General features: G+C 47.2%; 1 protein-coding gene across 1 annotated transcript in view; it reads right to left on the bottom strand.

Moving 5' to 3' along the window:
- Positions 1–5,441: 5,441 nt before the first annotated feature.
- The window catches only part of LOC149328854 (uncharacterized), a 56,866-nt gene continuing 43,301 nt past the window's right edge, over positions 5,442–19,006 (bottom strand). The window contains exons 3-5 of the mRNA XM_089559112.1: positions 15,360–15,438; positions 8,228–8,279; positions 5,442–5,557 (exon numbers count right to left, since the gene is read on the bottom strand). Coding sequence (XP_089415238.1) covers positions 5,442–5,557; positions 8,228–8,279; positions 15,360–15,438 — 247 coding nt within the window. The remainder of the gene's footprint in view (positions 5,558–8,227; positions 8,280–15,359; positions 15,439–19,006) is intronic.

A 19,006-nucleotide genomic window follows, 5' to 3' on the forward strand; every position in this document is an offset into this window, starting at 1 on the left:
TATCGTCAGCGAGTTGCAGCCGCTTCATATTCATAGCATTCCCTTTGTGTCCAAAATGGGTTGTAGCTTCTCTAAGCTTGATGGGGATTTCACTGAGAGTCCTTGGCCAAGACTCGATATGTCATCATCCATGCGTGCCTCTTCCTTAACAGCTTTCAACCTGTATGCTTCGGCCCTTTCTGTCTACCGCGGCTTGAAAAGAAGAAACTTCACCTGGCGGACTCCGGCAAGTAGTTATCTATCCGAACCCCCATGTAGTTATTCGTAAAACTCGATAAAAAAACTGTTATGGTGACCCGAGTCCAAGATCCGCATAAATTTGCCTGCATGCAACGCCTTTACTTCTTTCCTTTCTTCGAAATTTGCTTGCCGTTGGGATGTAAATCTCGTTTACAGCTAGAAAGAGTGCTCTCTCTCGGAAAGCCACGACCGTCCAAACAACCACAGTCGGTCTTCTTAAAGGTTCTGTAGAGTTACTCCGCATGTCACACCATCTGCCCGGTTCTGTGAACCAGGACCATGCCTCCATTAGTCTTTCTCAATTCAGGTTTGAACTCAGGTCATTCTGTTTCTCACAAACTGGTTCCACTGCAAAGGGTTTCCTTTCAGCCATAGAAGGGTTGCGCCAGAGTCTGTCGACTAAATCATTTTCAGTCGGCTTGCATTGATCATTAGGCAGCCTTCCAGAAACAGCTATTCTAGATCTTACCAATGCATCCATCAGCTCGAGTCAGGGAAAGGTCACACCTTTCAGAGGAGTTCCATATGATCACAGCCGTTGGAGTCCTCCTGTCCTAGATAGGCGGATGTCCCGTGCGCTCGCTGACTGGCGCCGCAGAGGATGTGAGACTGCAGAGTCGGCGTTTAAACTACGCAGCAACGCTTCGGGGCAAGGTCAGCGAACAAAGATCTCTCAGTAGCGACTGTCAGCCTTCCCACTTCTTTGCGATATCACTGGACAGTTTGTCATTTCACCCAGTCTGTCGTTGCTAGAATTTCTGGAAGAGTGTCTTGGCTTTTACGATAAATGACACGAGCAGCCCGAGAGGGTCATATATTCTGGCGATGGTTTGTAGGACAAGTCTTTTGCAGCTGTTCTCTCTATTCAAAACGCTTGAGAGGGTCTTTGTAACCACTATGATTGTCTCTTTTGCAGGATTCCAAATAGGCCCAAAAATTTTGACTCTTGCAGTTCAGTCAATAAGTCCCTGTTCCGACGCAAATAGGTCTTCAGGCGCTTGGAGATCGACGACTACTTTCGCAGACTCATCCCGCAAGCTCTAAGTATAATATTTGCCTGCGCGAAAATCTCCCCCGCATCATTTTCATTGTCTGCCCCAACCAACAGGTCCTCGACGTAGAATGACTCCGCCAGAAGTGTACCTATTTTTTGCTTTGGCCCTTATGTAATACCCGTGCGGGGGTCCTTGAGGTAATAAACTAAATTGAAATGAAGTTTGCCTCCTCAAATTTCTTAAGATGATTTTGCAGAGCGACAATTAGCAGGAAATGGCTAGCCATGGTGCCGAATGGAGAAGGCTTCATTCGTCAGTCTCCTATTTGAGGATCAGGTTCCTCATTCTTCAGCAAGCCCTTAAGCTAGAGAAAACGGAGGGAATCTCGGCCCTCTTTTCCGACGCTGTTTGAGAGAATGCCCTTTCAATGTCAGCTGTGAAAGCGATCTGATAACGCCAAAATCAGATCAGCAGCTTGACCAGATCAACAAGAAGATAGGCTCTCTTCTCAAAATGTTCGTTCAGGTGGAAGACCCTTTCTCATGTGAGGAGGCGTCCAACACCAATGAGTGGCATGTAATGAACCTGATGGGTGGCTTCCTCACAAGGGGTTACAGGCTCGGTGTAGCACATATATAAGTAGCTCCGCATTGTTCTTTCATAATCCGCGCCGAATTTCGGAGTACGCCGAACTTTTTTCCCCAGGCTCTTCAGTCGCTTTAGTGCCTGGGAGCGGTTGTCACAAAGTTGTCCCCTGCTTTCTTTCCAAAGAAGGACAACTATATAGCGGCCGTTCTTTATACTGATGTTTCCTTCAAGCTGGCGGCCAATCGTTTCCCCTTCCTCACTTGGCCCTTCGGTTTGGTCTGTAATGTCAATGCTTTCCTAGTCCCAGGAGCCCTTTACAAGTCTTTAACTGCTTTCAAGGTCTGCGCTTACCCTAAGAACTCAGAAGTTGGCTGAATTGTCAGCTGATGTATGCACTCATACCGGACCCTGAAACATCCACCCGAAGGCCGACCCAGGGCAACCAAATCAGCGTTTGGCTGAGAGCATTGAATTTTGTCCGTCATAAATTTCCACAGTTGTTCAGCGCCAATAATAAGACCAATTCCGTGTACCGCTGGTTAGCCCGGCAATGAAAGGTTGTCTGCTTTTCGACAGCCGCCTAGACTTTCTCGCTGCAGATGAAAGGAACCTCAATAGCCTCTGTAATGCATTCCTTGCCATTGTACTGGCTGCGAAGGCGGACTTCTACAAGGCGGCGTTTTTCTGTTCCTGATGTGGATGTCCGGAATGTACGAAGATGGAGAATGGTCTTTCTCCTTTCTTTGAGGCCTTGAAATTTAGAGATATCCTCACGGATAAAAATGTGGTTACTCAGCCATCCACGATGCCTCGAATGTAACGGCGCCAACCTTCTCCAATAGCCCAGAGCTGCCAGTTTTGCAGATGACTGTCATTGTTGATGGAATTCCGGCTGCTGACATGCAAGCTGTTAATATCCCATCTTGCAGTCTCCTATAGTTTCCTCGGTTTCCAGTACAGGTCGCATGCCGGTGACACATGTCTACCTCTACACTTTCCACGTTTCAGTCGGCGCCGGCAGGCCTTTCGATGTCCTCCCAATGTACATCGGAAGCAGCAGTTGCCACTTTTAAGCCTTTGCAATCTTTTTTGTCCGATTTACTTCATCGTCGCAATCCGCAACGTTGTGAGGAGGTGAGCCACAGAAAAAGCACTGTTTCCATACTTGTGAAGTTGCGTGCAGCACAGCAGACGTTGCCAGGCGAGACAACTGGTTCCTTTCGCTTTCCTGTCCCTCGGTTGTTCTCTCTATTACTGCCAATTGAAACCTTTTCCAGGCTTTCATCTTCGGCTGTCAAAAAATTCAGAAGTTACTTCAGCTCCTCGTCTGCAGGGCCCGTGAGAGATGTAGCCTCACTGTCCTGAGCATCGCTAGCCGAATGCGACAAATTCGGAGTATTGCGAGCAGTTTATAATATTGAACGAAAATGTCGGCAGGTAGGGCCTTCATGAGAGTGTCTATCATTATGGGAGAATAGGTGGTCGAGCTCACCTTAAGACCACTCAGTCTGCGCACATCGCATTGAACACGGTCAACGAGCTTCCGCAGGCTTCGCACGTCGTCAGTGATGTCTCGGATATTAGTGACCTCAACAGGGTAAGGTGCTCCCAGATAATCTGTAGGGTGTCACCCAAGCACTCCGACAGAATGTTCACTGCATTGTCGTAGCATTCCCCCGTCGTCGCCTGTAATCCGGCTACCGATGACGTCGCTGCTCGGCTCAGAAGGCTGGTCAAGTAAGGAAACTCTTCTTCCTTGGTGAGCTCTCTATTCTCATAAATGGATTCTCTAAAGTGTTCCCAAAAGCTGCAACACAGGCGAGCTCATTGAGTTTCATGTTGAAGCTTCTGTGTGGGCACCTTGATTTCACTGCGATGAGCAGCTTGTCCGCCGCTATGTTGGCTTCCCCGTTGTGGTTCTGCCGCCTCTTTCGGCAATAAGCAGGGAGCTCTCAGGAATTCAGCTTCTTTCGCCTTGAGCTGTCTAGGCATGCCCCTGGCTGCATCCTCGTACCGCTTGACTGTGTCAAACTTTGAAGCAAAGTCTTCATTCGCCACGGCATCTTCCAATTCGGCGTTCAACTTAAGCAGTTAGTTGTTGCCCTCCTGTCTTTCAGTGAGGGAGCACAGCGCTCCGATGGTTGTCGTGCACAGAGCAGCCGTGGCCTCGTTGATCAGCTTTGTATTTTGCTGTCGACGCGCTGTTCACTTTTCTTTCGCTGTCTGCATGATTGCGTCAGATGGGTAGTGTGGCGTCACGCCCTTTATCCGTTACCGTCGCAGCCTGGTTCCAGCTTTCAGAAGTTCTCCAAGTCGTGGAGATCGCAGTTCCAGGTTTCGGCGTTATGTTGTGAAATGTGGGGCTCGAATCTTGCGACGACGGATAGTAAAGGGACAGTGAAGACACGAAGACGCATTCTTTAAGAAACAAACAAGGAACACTGAATTAACTTTGCGGTACAGATACACAAAGAGAGGCCGTATAGAGCACAGGACCCAAACGTCTGGTTTGCCGTCCATGAGGCCGCTGGTTTGGCGAGGTGGCCCGGTCGTTTTTGCCTGGCCAGGCGGTTTCGCGCCCAAACTCGCCTCGCAGGCGCCACCGAGGAGGCCCCATCCTGGCCAAGCCACGTGCACCCAAATCCGGGAGTGTCCCCGCACTGTTCCTGTCCACTTTGGCCCCCGGTCACGCTCACGTACGTAGAAAAAATTAGGCAGGGGTTTAGCTCAGGTTAAGCCTGGATATACAAGCGAAAGGTTTTAGTTACGCTTGGTATGGCGTCATGGCTCTCGCAGTTCGCGCACAATGCACTGGGAGCACCACGACAACGGCGGAGGCGTTTGGCCGTCCGCACACTGCCTGGGCGGAGGCGGAGGAGACGGAAATCGGCGCGGTTAAAATTCAGGGGGTACTTTGGCTCTTTCAAGTGGTGCAAGGCGAAAGCGTTTCCTGGCGCACTGTTTGTCTTTTAAGCAAACAAGGAAAGGGGAATGAGGGGCTCGTTATAAATATGACAGAATCCAACAGCCACAGAAACCAAGAGGCACAGGAAATTTTTCAATTTACTTATTTATTTTGTGCTGTTTTTCGATTAAGAATATTACTGAATATGTTATCGTTTAAAGCTATATATTTTTATCTTTCGTAATTTATTTCTCTGTTTTCATTCTTTATTTCTGTTTCTTTCCTTACTTTTAATGTTTTTTACCTTGTTATTTTTGTTTTTTTACTTATTATTTACTTTCATTTTCGATTTTATGAAATTTTATTTTTTCCATCTTGTTTTTGTTTCCTTCCTTTTCTGAGTTGGATTGATTTTTATTTATATTACATATTTTTTCATTTCATTTTTAGTTATCTTCTTTTTATCTTTGATTGTTTTCATTTTTTTCTTTTTTAATTTTTATTTTATTCTTTTAATTTTATTTATGAAACCCATGCATTCACTAGGTGCGCCTTTATTCATGCTCCAACCTTGAGCATTCGTGGCCGAGCTGAAGCGTCTCTGCTTCAAATGCCAGAAGAATGGCCTGAGGGGCGAGTTGGTGCATGATGAAAAGGACCTCTACCCAAAGGAGCGCACGCGACACGTCGTGTCGTTCTTCAAGGACAACGACCTAAGACTTCTTCAAGCAGACAAAGAAGGCGGTTTCGCGGTGGTTCCGGCTGGCGTTTTCAAAGAAAAGGCGACGCAGGCCATTTTGAAGAACTTTGTTCAGGTGAAGAAGAGTGCCTGTAGAGTGAAAACGAAAGCCATCTCGTTGTGCAACCAGTTGCAGCTTTCCGGGCTGGCCAAGGGAATCAGCGACTGCAAGAAAGGGTCTCTTGATGTCTTTTTTACGGTGAAAACCCATAAGCCAGACATGCCTTTCAGATCTATTGTTAGTGAGCGGGATTCTTGGCAGCAAAAGGTGAGCAAATTTCTGCTTAAGCATTTGAAAGGACTGGATGTAGACGATCCCTTCGCTACCAAGAATTCTGCAGATGTGACAGCCTTTTTAAAAGACCAGTCTTCTATTGGATACTTGTTTTCTGTTGATGTGGAAGATTTATTTTACTCAGTTCCTCATGGTGACCTTTTCAAATCCGTACGGGAGTGCATTGAATCTAATGGGGCCATCGCATTTCAGAACTCAGCTGGCCTAAGTGTTGACAATTTTTTATCACTTCTAGAATTTTACCTAAGGTCTACGTTTGTTTCCTTTGAAACTGAAATGTACTTGCAGAGAAGAGGCATCTGCATCGGTTCCTGTGTCGCCCCTGCATTGTGTAATATATTTTTATCAACTATTGACCGTGCTTTAGCTTCTTCCCTTGACAGTGGCCCAGTCCTGCGAATTTTTAGATATGTGGACGACTTCTTGGTAATACTAAAAAGTACTAACTCTGCATTGACGCTCCCCAGCACAGTGGAAAGAATCTTATCCGTTTTCAGACAACAGGGAAAAGGGCTGGCTTTTACTCACGAACTTCCTGACAACAACAGCTTGCAGTTTTTAGATATTAATATCAAGCTTTTAGAAGGACGTGTTTGTTGGATGTATTCCCCACGAGCAAAAAAGGAACTTCTTCCGTACGGATCAGCGCACTCTAAGACAGTAAAAAGGGCGATCGCTTCACTTTGCCTCGAGTCCGCATTGCTTAAGTCCTGTGCTCACATGGCTGAGGCTAGCTTTAACAATCAGATGGAAAGGCTTCAAATGGCTGGCTTCCCGTGTTCTGTTGTTTGTAGCGTAGCGGAGACCCTCCTTCAAAAAATGAAAGGAAAGAAGAAGAAATTCCATGCTAAGCCGGGATCAAAGCGACCACAAGTGGTCCCTTATATACACCGTGTGGCGCACAACTTGAAGAAAGTTGCTGGCCGGTACGACGTTCCTGTCGTTTTCTCTGCGCCAAGAAAGCTGAGCGGGTTATGCTCGCGGATCAGCGAAGAGAAGAAAGCCATGTGCGGAAAGCGGCACGGCAAGCATTTCGTTTCTTGTGCCGTCGGAGTGGTGTACGAAATCCCACTGACGTGCGGGGGGGTCTATATAGGCCAGACAGGTCGCTGCATTAACGACAGAACACGGGAACACGAAAAGTCGTTAGAAAACGGAGGCGGGTCGAATTTGCCCCTACATTGTAAAGATTGCAAGTGTGAGCCAGTGCTTAACGGAATAAGGATTCTCGGCAGGAGTCGCGATCAGGTGGCACGCGAAATTCTTGAGGCCTTTATGATCAATAAGAAGGGAAGCACTTGTGTTAGCGACTCCTCAGTATCCCTCCGTAGAAATGAAGTGTCCTTTCTTGACAGTTTTTTGTAACGCCATGTGCTGTGCATCTTTTCAGCCCTGCATTTCTAGCGGCCGTCTGTTGTTTGTTTTAGGCGGGTTGTTAACTTTGTTACTGTTTTTTGCTTTCCGTTTTGTTGTTTCTCGGGTTCTGACTGCTTTTGCTTATTACATTTGACTCTGCCTTTGCTACGATTGTATTTTTTTTTTTTTTTTTTTTTTTTTTTGACTGCTTTTGCTTCTCTTGTTTGACTCTGCCTTTGCTACGATTGTTTGACTCTGCTTTTGCTACGAGATGACTTGCTCAAAGTTCTGTTATCAAAATCTTTTAGTTTTTCTGCAGAGGTTAAGGGTTTTTTCTTTTTTTTCTTTTATCCTGATGTTGCTGTTTCTTTTCCACGTGTTGGGTTCTGAGCGATAATGCGATTAGTGTCATGCCTGAGCTGTATAAATATGCCTCCTTTCCATGCAATAAAACAGTTGGTAGTGTGCGCATGTGGTGTCCCCTCTCTTGTTGTGTTCTTCTTGTTGCGCCGCCGTTCATTTCTTCAAATGCCAGAGGCCCTGGCTCGGTTCCCAGCCTCGACGCAGTCTCTTTTTAATTAGTGACGCGTCTGTGGCGACGGCTGCGGCCACCTGCGCCGCGCCTGACGTCACTCGGCTACGCGTATGCGCCTAAATCGCCATTCGGATGCACGGCATACGCGAAGCTCGGCTCCGACCCCTGTAGTGAAGCGTTTCGCTTCGAAACACACAGGGGGGGTAAAGGCAATATAAGGCAGAAGGTCGAACCTGAAGGGGGCAGTGCCGCGGTATAGGGCGACCACGTTTTATCGCCGCTTTCTCTTCTGTGTTTTTGCCGCTGCGCTTGATTGTCAGACTCAGGTGGATCTCCTATAGCTGTGTTTTTGTAGTCTGCTTGTTTGAAAGGACTAAAATACTGCCGTTCTCGTTTCCAAATGCATCGCGCTTTTTCCTCGAGTAAGCTAGCAGAAAATGATCTGCGCTGTATTCGGGAGGTGTGCTGTTAACCCCAACTTTTAAAACGCCAGAACTCAGACACTGTTAGCAGTAAACAAGCGTTCGCCTGGTTCATCACTCTCCGTGATTGCTTGAAGAATTTCTCATCTTACCTGTAAGTTTTTCAAAATCTAATTTCGGTCCCTCGTGGTCATCGAACAGGGGCTGGAAAATGATAACAGAATATACACTCATTAGACACATGTCACTCTCAAACTCAATCACATGACAGCGCATAAACGTGATTAAAATATCAACAAGTTCCAGGTATTGCGTACCTCAGGTAACACATTGACAAATAGCCTAAAAAATGCGCGATTTTTACTCTACGTTTCCTCCTTCACTTCCTTAATTTCGTCTTTCACGGCACAGTCCAGGCCCCTCCCGATGTTAGGCTTCTGCCACCGATTTCCTTGTATCAATTAATCGCCCCTTGGGAGTGCCCTCGAGCAGATCGATGGCACTTGTGCTTTGTGGTGCGGTGGTAAGGAGTTGTTATGAAGTGGGCAGTGCATCCTGACCCGAAAGAGAAAACACACATCACGCAGCTTCCGCCTCCTGCTGAAAACAAACTGGCAGTCTTCTCTAGACTTCGATAGCCATTGTAAATGTGAAACAATAGCCCGAAAAGCCTGGAACATTCTGCAGGAGAACTTCGAGAGCGGTTCTTAACGAGAAACAGAAAAAGTGAAAAACGTGTCATATACTGGGAATCACATAGATTTCGTATCCGCATTCGATTCTCGAGAAACCTCCATAGCAGGCATTTTCCTCAGATGATCCGCTCTGCTACCTTAGGCGCTTCTGGTATGCAGTGACTCCCGTGATCATAGCCGTCCTGGCGCCATAAAAGGCAAGGCAGCTCCAGCACGCGCTACTCAGAACACTGGGAGCATCATGTCGTTCGGAGAGCCCGCCGTTCCTTTAACCACTACAAATATGAGACTGCAAACAATGTCGCCGCGGAACACGAGCTATTGTGACAGACACTTCACCGGCGTTTGCTACGCCGGTGCTAGGTAAATTTTCTTTGCGACACAATGAGGCGCATCTTTTGTGCGTCCTTAGAAGCTGGTTCCATGTCGCTGCCTGCATTCCTTACGACCTTTCCGCTAGTTGAAGAACACTGCCACTCTCTCGATCTTTCTTGGACTTCTAAAACGTTCACTGAGCATTGCGAAAGATTAAGTATAATGAAGAGGACGACATAATAAGCACAACGCGAGAAGTTGCGATACTAGCAGAGGGAAAAAGCTTCGCAAAAAAAGTTGTTCTGTTTTGTGCCGCCGCTGGTCCTAACCCTTGCTGGAAATTATGAATGTTGTTTCAGTTGGACGGCACTCGAAAGAAAAGATTCGAGCACTGCATGCAAGTTCTGCCTCATGACTTCTGCAGTTCGGTTCCGTAAAGCTCGCAAAGAATCGCATCACGCGACTTTAACTCTCTGTCGCAATTCTTGCAATACACAACAAAGCACGTATTTTCTCTGCCTTTTCACATCATTGTAGGAAGAACACATTCGGCAGCCACCAGCGACATTTCCACTGCTGCGTCGAGGCATACACGCCGGCGACTTACGGGACCCGAATGGCGCTGTGTTCTGAGCGCACCTGTGGCGCTATCTAGATTCAAACTGAAGAATTGAGTGCTTTAAACGTATATAGGAGCATGGCCGCGTGGCGACCGCGACAAGCCGAGTTGCTGGAGAATCGAGGGCCGCGGTGTGACGTCACATTGCGGATAAGGCTGAAAGTGTGGCGACGCCGAAGAGACGAAAGCCTGGCGTAATGTAGCTATCGCTACAAAACGAGTATAGCGGCCGAATATCAAGTACTTTTGTGGGAAAATGTACCTTACCTGGAGTGAGCGGTTGATATGCAGGAAGATTCAGATCAAGAGCCTGAATTTCGCGCTCCCTTCGTTAGATTTAAAGAAAAAGCTGCCCTGTGGCAACAATTTGAGTATGCGAATAGCAGGCCACCACCTTTTGACGAACAATCTTGCCTGAAAGAGCGATATGTTTTGATATTTACCTTAAATCTATAGTGATGCGTGCTTCCTGAAAAACAATTAAGTCTGGAGTCAATTTATTCGTTGAACAACAAATCCTGTTGAACCGGAAAGTAGTGACCGGTAGTTCCACTGCAAAACCTTCTTAGACCCTATTTTGTCGACCGCTGCAGCGACCACCTGAGCAAAAATACTGCCTTTGAGGGTAGATTTAGGGAGATTTTTTTTTGCCTCCGTCAGAGGGCAAGACGGAGAAGCAACGCCTAACGGAGACCCACTTCACTTTCGAGCTCGCATCTCAGCCTCCATGCCGCGCACTCTTTAGATTATACTTCCGCCGCACTTTGATTTGCATGACCGGTTGGAGCAAAAGACAAAAGCTGTGATTGAGTTTCACATAGTGGATTGCTAGCCGTGGGCAAAGAAGTTTGGAGAGGTGCAACCAAAGCTGTAGATTTTACCACAGAGAGGAGCAGGAAGGCTTGCGGTGAGGTCCGATGTGGCCCTTTCGCGACAGGGAGGTGCGACAGAACGTAAATTTTCTGTCCCTCCAAAAAATTTCGGAGGTGCTTTATGGTGTAGTAGAGGGCCTGCCACTGACAGCCAAAGACTCTTTAGCGCGTCTGAGCGGATTGGAGCTTTCGAGAGAAGAAGCCCAGTGGGTGCTACTTGGAGTCGATATGATGCTAGAGAACAGCGCCGAGAGCCACGCTCGAAGCATGCTCCATGAGGCGAAAGGGCGCGTTAGTTCTCGGATTAATGAGAAGGACCAAATCAGACGGGGCTTCCTTAGCAGCCGTGATAGCAGATTCAGCCTCAGGTGACCAAGGAAGCGCGGATGAGGTGTCTTGGTTGTGCTAAGTAGGTCGGTCCGGGGTGGCTGAAGATCGGCGATGTGCGGAATAAAGTGTCGTGAGAAACTCAAGAGGGCAAAGAACTCTCGAAGCATGCACATGATGTTGGGTATTGGGAAGTGTTTTAAAACCTTGTCGTGGGCAGGGAGGGGGGCAAGGGACGAACTCTCAACGCCGAGATATGCTGGCCGAGAAACTCAAGCCAGCGAGACACGAAGATACATTTCTTGGCACTGATTACCAGGGCAAATTGTGGAAGGGGAGCAAAGAGTTTCCGGAGGCGTGGTGTAAGGTGTAGTGATGGCCGTCTTTGGAATATCGGCTGGCTTGACGGGGATTTGGTGATGCGCCTTTACAAGGTCCCGTTTTTTAAAGACCTTGCATCCTTTCAAGTTGGGGGTGAAATCTATGATTTGAGAAGGCGGATAGCTATTGTCGGAAGTGTGAGTGTTGAGCGCCCGGTAGTCTCCGCAATAGCCGCTAGTTTCCTGGTTCTTCATTGTCCACCAGATGGAGGGTTTAGCCCAAGTGCTGGACGAAGGTCGTACTGTACCCAGCTGGAGCATGTGCTCGAATTTCCTTTCAGCAATCGCCAGACGCTCACCGAAGAGACGATGTGGTCATGCGTCGAAAGATGGCCCACGGTAACGACGTGAAGGGTTACGCTGTGTCTGAGTGGCTGGTCTATATTGCAGGGCTTCGTAACCCCAGGAATGTCTTTTAGGACAATAGCTTACGGACATAGCGGAATCAGCGTGCGGATGCGAGTGGGAGTGACAGAAGAAATAGCGCCACCGACGGAAAGGGGTGGCTTGCTGTGGATGAGGCGACGAAGGCGCGTGCCGACGTCACGTCAAGACGGGTTCACAACGACAAGCTCTGAAGGAAAAGCTGCCTCCACAGCGCACCGTTGGAGTAGACAGTGTTTTCTCCCAGAAGCGGCCGCATGCTAGTGAGCAGCTGGGAGGGGCGGCGATCTCCAAGCTCTCGGCTGGTGAGTAGGTGCTGAAGACGGACGCTCTCAGGCACTATGGTGCATTCCCAGATGCTGCGCTAGAGGCACTGGTAAGGGGCATCTGCTGACGGTCCAGAAATGACCTCTGCGACCTTTGCTCCACCTCAGGAGACAGGCTGGAGAGTAGTTGGTTAAACCGAGAAATGTCCGAGTTGGGCGCGGTGCACATGGAAGATGGCTTCCCCTTGGGCAAACCGTAACAGCGGGTTCTTGCGCCAGAACGATGAAAGAGAAAGCTGAATTGCCGCAACGCCCCGAGTTCGCAAGGTAGCACCAAGCGGAAGGAATCCTTAGGTCGATAGGTTTCAGGAGTCGGACATTTCTCAGTCCGGAGCCGCCACTGCAGGGTTATCGCGGGATTAAACAACAGTGCCAAAAGTAGAGGTGCAACATAGCAGGCTTCTCGGACCGAACCCTTCATGCCCGCCCTTAATCTCCCCCCCCCCCCTCTCCTGCACGCGCCGCTCAACTTTATTCTCATCCTCTGTTGCATCGTGTAGCTGGCACCAAGGTATCAGCTGGGAGCGCCGAACTGAGCATCACCGCGCTGGGGCGTCGATGGGAGCCGTAAAGTCACGTCCTCAGCTTCTGTTAGGTCGCTGTGCTAAAAATCCCCAGCAATATTTAAAATAGGGCTTTTTAGTGAGAACAGAATGCTCTTGCGTATCATTATCAGCGGCATAATTAATTCAGAATACAGCTTAGATGTGAGAACCAGCTGGCTTGTTAACTTGTGCTTTTTACATACCCTTTGCCTATTACTTTAGCCTCTTTATTTTTCAGAAGCTTATAGCCCATCTAGCTAATATGACCAATTGTTGCTTTTATAATTTCAAAAACGTGATTACCCTCCCATTCACGACTTAACAAAACTTGTGATTTTTGTGCCATTCAAAAATAGCGCATGTGAGGTGAAACTGAAATGTCCCTTGCCGGGGAAGTGCAACCTTCCTTGCTGCCGCTGCAACCGTCATTGCGACTTTGCTGCTACTGCCATAAAGGCGTGAAATTTTCACATGACGCGAGAAATACCCGAAGTGATTGAGCCACAGCAGTGACGGTAACTGCATTTTCAAGCTTTTCTAATTGTTCTGAATACTGCTCACGATTGACTGCTTGTCTGTGTGCAAAGAATCTAACAGGAAACGTCGAAGGGATCTCAGAATTTAGCAGCGTACTAGTATCACATCTTAGTTCTATTCTGTGCATGTCACTGATAAATGGGGAAAAAGCGCACTTCAGTCCAAAAAGCTACGTTGTAAGAGTTCCTGTCAGTAGTAACTTGAACTACTTTTATACGACACAAATTAGCGGATGGATGCATTCAATTTGTGCTCATGCACAATTATTAGCGCAACTTTCATCTCAGATTAATAAAGTGAAGCGTTCAAGAATTTTAAGCATACACCGCGTTAAGTGTATTGCAGGAAACGAATAGCAGGTAATTTTCGACAATTGCTAAGAAATTTAGCATCACTATTTTTAGGACTAAATCATCTTTCCCAGACGTCATGGGGGTGATGTGATGGGGGTGACAGGATTTCTTATTTCAAGCTATGCTTTCAATGTTTTCATTACCTTTCTTAAGGAATCACCGTCACCAGGAGATTCATTGGGCTGTTATTCCATCTAGACAAGCCACCAATATCACTTCCACGCGAAATATATCCTTTACTGTAGAATAAAGTTTAAAAAACATTCCTTCCTTGACCTCTTGTTATGTGTGCCTACTTTTTGTCCATGCCTAATTTTTTCACATTTAAACATTTTACTTTGTTTCTTATGAGAGAGCAAACAATCCCATTTCGAACGAAAAGCCGGCTTTGGTACACAGTGCCTCCTGGTGAATGGCAAGTTGAAAGAGTCCCCAGCCGAGCTTGACACACAGCCGAGCCAGCTGCGACCTGCCACCTCAAAACCTTCTCTTGACTTAGAGGCAAGAGAGGGAAATACCGGAAGGCGGCCGCTATCGGTGGAACCATTACACATGCTAAGCTAGGTACAGGGAAGAGCCCCCTCTGAGCTTCCACCCGGAACGGTAGGTAAGTGGGAAAGTCGAGAGACAAAAAGATGTCTCCCTCCAAAGATTCTAACGAATTCAAAATGTACGTCTGCTAATGCACTGTATCTTCACTAACGCACTGAGTGTGCTAACGTGCACTTAGTATCCTGTATATTGAATGTCTGGTAGTTAATTAAACCTATAAATTAGGTTCCTAACTGTCTTCACTCTCTCGGTTGATCACAATTAGATGGTCTTTCAGTTTTTTCTTTTATCACGTCCTCTATTTTACACTTCATGTTTCGTACGCTCCGCCTATCAATTTTGACAGCTCTGACAGCCTGTCTTCCAAGTCGTTTGGCCGCATACTGCTTTCCTTTCGCTATAATAGCCATCGTTGGGCTAGCTACAAGAAATTTCATTTTGATAATTCTTGTCAGAAATATATAGTCACTTCCATGAGTGCAAATGTAGTAACCATAGAAATTCTGAGGTCCTGTCCCGCTCTCTTCCGTTCTGACCTCTCCGATTATTGCTTTCTAGTTTGTTTTTCTCGACGTCGCCTCAAACTGGCGTGAACTTTAGGGCTGACTATCTCGCGGTCGATGGACACCACCACGTCTAAAGCCCAATGCCTTTCGCGATGTGATAACGGCGTATGTGCATGACATGAGCAATAAAATGTACTTTAATGTTACCTCTCAATGATAACATTTCGGCCTCACCTTACTGCTCTAGCTGTTCTGGAACGAAGTACTCATGGATGGTGCAGAAATATTTTAGGTTCCAATAACAGATCTCCCCGCTATTCATGTTATAAGTCCAAATAAATTCGTTTCCCTTCTTTCCTCGGCCACTTTGGACCGAAGTGGCTCATAAATATTACAAATTCATCGCAGATGATAAGGAAAACCACGTATACTATACACTGCTGCATCCACAGGTAGTACGTCGAGAACAGGTTTGAATTACGATTTTATTTCTCGCTCTAACAGTGATAACTATTCCGTAGTTTTTAGAGCAGATCATGCCTGCCAAAGTTATATTTCTAGTTTCCGTTTTTCTTCGATTCTTTTGCTCAAATAAATAACAAATACAATAAAACAGCCCATTTTTTCCAGTGACCGGCATGATATTCATCAAAGGCGGCAAAGGAATCTGAATTTACATTTGAACGCTCGCTACACATGAAACGGCGCATATTTCATTCAAAGAAAACTGGTCTTTTGCTGCAGAGTAGAAACACTTACTTTAAGATATGTGCCGTCGACGATCCGTAGAGCCATGGAATAGTAGTTCCCAATGCTTACGGTTTTATTCACATTCTGTGTTGTCGATTTAATAATGTTACCTTGTCTATATACATAAATGACTTTTTCATAAGAGAGTTCAACACTTATGTGCCATAGGTTGTCGTAATAAAACTGCATTTTGGTCCATGCACTGAAAAATCATGAAATCAGTATTTCAAAGGATTCGGCAACATTCCAGCGATTTGCTTCAGACAGAGCCAAACAGTCTATTTTAAAGTTTAACCCCCCCCCCGCTGCGGTGGCTCAGTGGCTACGACGCTCGGCTACTGACCCTAAAGACGCGGGTTTGATGCCGACCGCGGCGGCTGAATTTCGATGAAAACGAAATTCGAGAGGCTCGAGTACTGTGCGATGTCAGTGCACGTTAAAAAACCCCAGGTGGTCAATATTCCCGAAGCTCTTCACTACGGCGTCCCTCATAGCCTGAGTTGCTTATGTACGTTAAACCCCAAAAAGCCAAAAAAAAACAAACAAACCGAAAGTTTAAATCCAAAAATCTATATTTGAACTGCTCCGTATTTAATTCTTTATTACTCTTGACAGGGCCTTCGAACTCTGCAGAGAAACTCACCTGACTCGATAAAAGTACCGCCGGCACCGCTGCGATGAAGTATTTCTATCAAAAAAGCACTTTCGAAGCTAATCTTTGCTTTTATATTTCATTGCCACTGTGATGCGATCACCTTTGTCTCGCTTTCCGCGAGTGCAATGTATGGATAGCTGAAAAACGATTCTTCACCTACTTCTCAAATAGGTGAAGCTGGCGTAAAGTTAACGTGGTAGAGCTGAAAACCCGGCGTCGCGTTTTGGCGAGAACGTCCATAATGGTCGACAAAGCCGTGACGTCACAATCATATGACGCGGGGGTGATTCAAACACCCCAAAACGATCACACAGTGTCGCAATTACAAGTCCACTACACAATTCCTAATTAGTCTACAGGGTCTGGACGTCCCTCCACTTCACTTAAGTGGTATCCATGAAGAAATAAACGCAATTCCACTGAAATGGAAAATAGTCCAGTTGGGACTCGAACCGCTGCCCCTTCGGTAGCGCTACCCCTAAACTACTGAGGCACGTTCTTCAGACGAAGTTCAAGGGGAACCTTGGCTGTTCTGAGCAAAAAAGGAAAAAAACCAATAAAAAAATGAAATCATATTCTCCAAACAAAAAGAAACAGTATACATGTCTGTGAAGTGATATGGAAAGAGGGCCCAGGCTGATTAGGGACCCATTAATGTTGTCGCGTTACACCCTCAAGGCAGAGCTTCTGTGTTTCCCACATTTCCGATTCTCTCTCTTTCTCTGTCACAGCCTACTCTCGATTTTGATGCCCTGGTTTTCATTTCCCCATGGAGCATTAGAATGGCACGCATTATAGTGTTACCACAGCAATTTTTTTCTTGCAGCTTTTGTTGCCACATATCCTAGACTGTGCACTACGTTTACGTTTACGAAAAAAGCGAACTTCGAAAACCTTTCACTAAAGCCGGACTTTAGCGAAGATTAAAAGAGCTCTGTGATTTTTATAAATATAGTTGGAAGAGCTCTTGTACTTCGCAATGTTAGATTAAAAAGTTTTGCATTATACCTTTCAAACTACAAAAAAAGGCCTAACAGTGACTCTATTTTGTTATATTGTTACAGGCTCTATTCACAAAGGTTATTTACATAGGCAGGTCGACCCGAGCCTGGCGCGTCAGCGGCAAAACACCGAACTTCCACTTTTTCATCCTGCGTGGACACTTCTTGGTTGTTCCTCAGGGCCCATGTGTAGCGCGTGACATTTCCCCGTTCGCAAACGAAGTCCTCTTAGGCCGGTCAATCAATCTGGGTCCCGAGAGTGGAAGGGCTTCAGCCGTGCGACATGCACGACTTGGGTTTTCCTTGAGCGGCGTCCAGGCGTAGATTGGGGAGAGACCACATAGTTCAGGTCATTGAGGCAAGCAAGAACGACGAACGGGCCTGTGTAGTGGGACAGCAGCTTTTGTGATAAACCACGCTTGCGTAGAAGCGTCCACAACCATACAACGTCGCCGGGCAGGTAGCAGACATCCTTGCGCCGGCGGTCATAACGCTGTTTAAAGCGATCCTGCGATGCCAAGGTGTGTATCCGGGCAATCCTACGGGCTTCTACAGCACGATATAGAGAGTTTGCGACAAAAGGCTCGGTGTCGAGACACAAAGGTAAGATGCTGTTGATAAAGCTTCGAGGCGGACGGGCATAAAGAAGGAAGAACGGGCTGTAACCAGTTATTCCATGCCTCGACGTGTTATAGGCGTATGTAAAGAAGGGAAGCACGTCGTCCCAGTTCTTATGGCGGGAATCGACATACATGGCAAGCATGTTCGTAAGTGTCCGATTAGTACGTTCAACCAGTCCATTCGTCTGGGGGTGGTACGGCGTCGAGTGGCGAAAATGGCATGAACGAAGACGAAGAAGCTCTGCGAGAAACTCTGCCGTAAACTGGCGACCGCGGTCACTGATAACAACTCGAGGACGTCCATGCCGGCGGATGACGGCATGAAGAAGAAAGAGTGAGACTTCAGCAGCGGTGGCGCAAGGTAAGGCGACGGTTTCGCAGTAACGTGTGAGGTGATCAACGCACACGATGACCTAGCGGTACCGTTAGACGAGCGGGGAAACGGGCCGAGAAGATCGAGGCCAACTTGTTCATATGATGTGCTTGGAGGTCCCACAGAATGCAGGCGTCCAGGCGAAGAAGTTGTGGGAAGGCTGAACCGCTGACACTGCACGCAGGTGGCGACGTAGCTCTGAAGCATGCGATAGAGTAGATTTGGCGGTGGAGTAGGTGGAGTAGATTTGGCAAACACCAAGTGTCCAGCCGTGACGTCTTCCTGCATTGCGTGTAGAACAGAGGAATACAGAGTAGCCGGAACGACGAGCAGAAAGCGCGCACCTCCAGACGAGTATTTAGTTCTATAGAGTAAATCATCGCGAATGCAGAAACGGCTTGCGGATGTAGGGTCAACGGCTTCAGCAAAAAGCGGCGCCAAGTTCTGATCGCTGCGTTGTTCGGCCTGGAAAGTGCTAAGATCCGGAAACTCTTGGGAAATGGCAGCAAGATAGTCGTCAAAGTTTTCATCATCTGAAGTAGTAGCCGTGAGCGGTAGCCGCGAGAGGCAATCTACGTCGGTGTGTTGACGGCCACTTTTCTAAGACACTTTGAAGTTGAACTCTTGGAGGCGTAATGCCCAGCGGGCCAACCGACCGCAGGGGTCGCGTAGATTCACAAGCGCCAGCACAGAGAATGATGGTTTGTGACGACTGTGAAAGCACTTCCATAAACGTAACGAACGAAACCGTTCTACGCCGAAAACAATGGCGAGACAGTCTTGCTCTGTTACAATGTAATTGCGTTCCGACTTGCTGAGGGTGCGACTTGCATAAGCGACAACGTCTTGATTGTCCTCATGACGTTGGATAAGCACAGCACCCACGTCGATGCCGCTGGCGTCAGTGTGGAGTTCAGTGGGTGCTGTTGGGCAGAAATGGCGCAATATTGGCCGTGAGGTAAAGAGAAACTTGACCTAGTGAAACGTGGAGTCGCATTCGAGAGTCCAGTGGAAAGGAGTGTCTTTCTGCAGGAGACTTGTAAGCGGGTAGGCCAAATCAGAAAACTTTGAAACGAAACGCCGAAAATATGAGCAAAGTCCTAGGAAACTCCTGAGCTCTT

Source organism: Amblyomma mixtum, chromosome 9, assembly GCF_055824585.1.
Source record: "Amblyomma mixtum isolate Tamu chromosome 9, ASM5582458v1, whole genome shotgun sequence".
Taxonomy (NCBI): Eukaryota; Metazoa; Arthropoda; class Arachnida; order Ixodida; family Ixodidae; genus Amblyomma; species Amblyomma mixtum.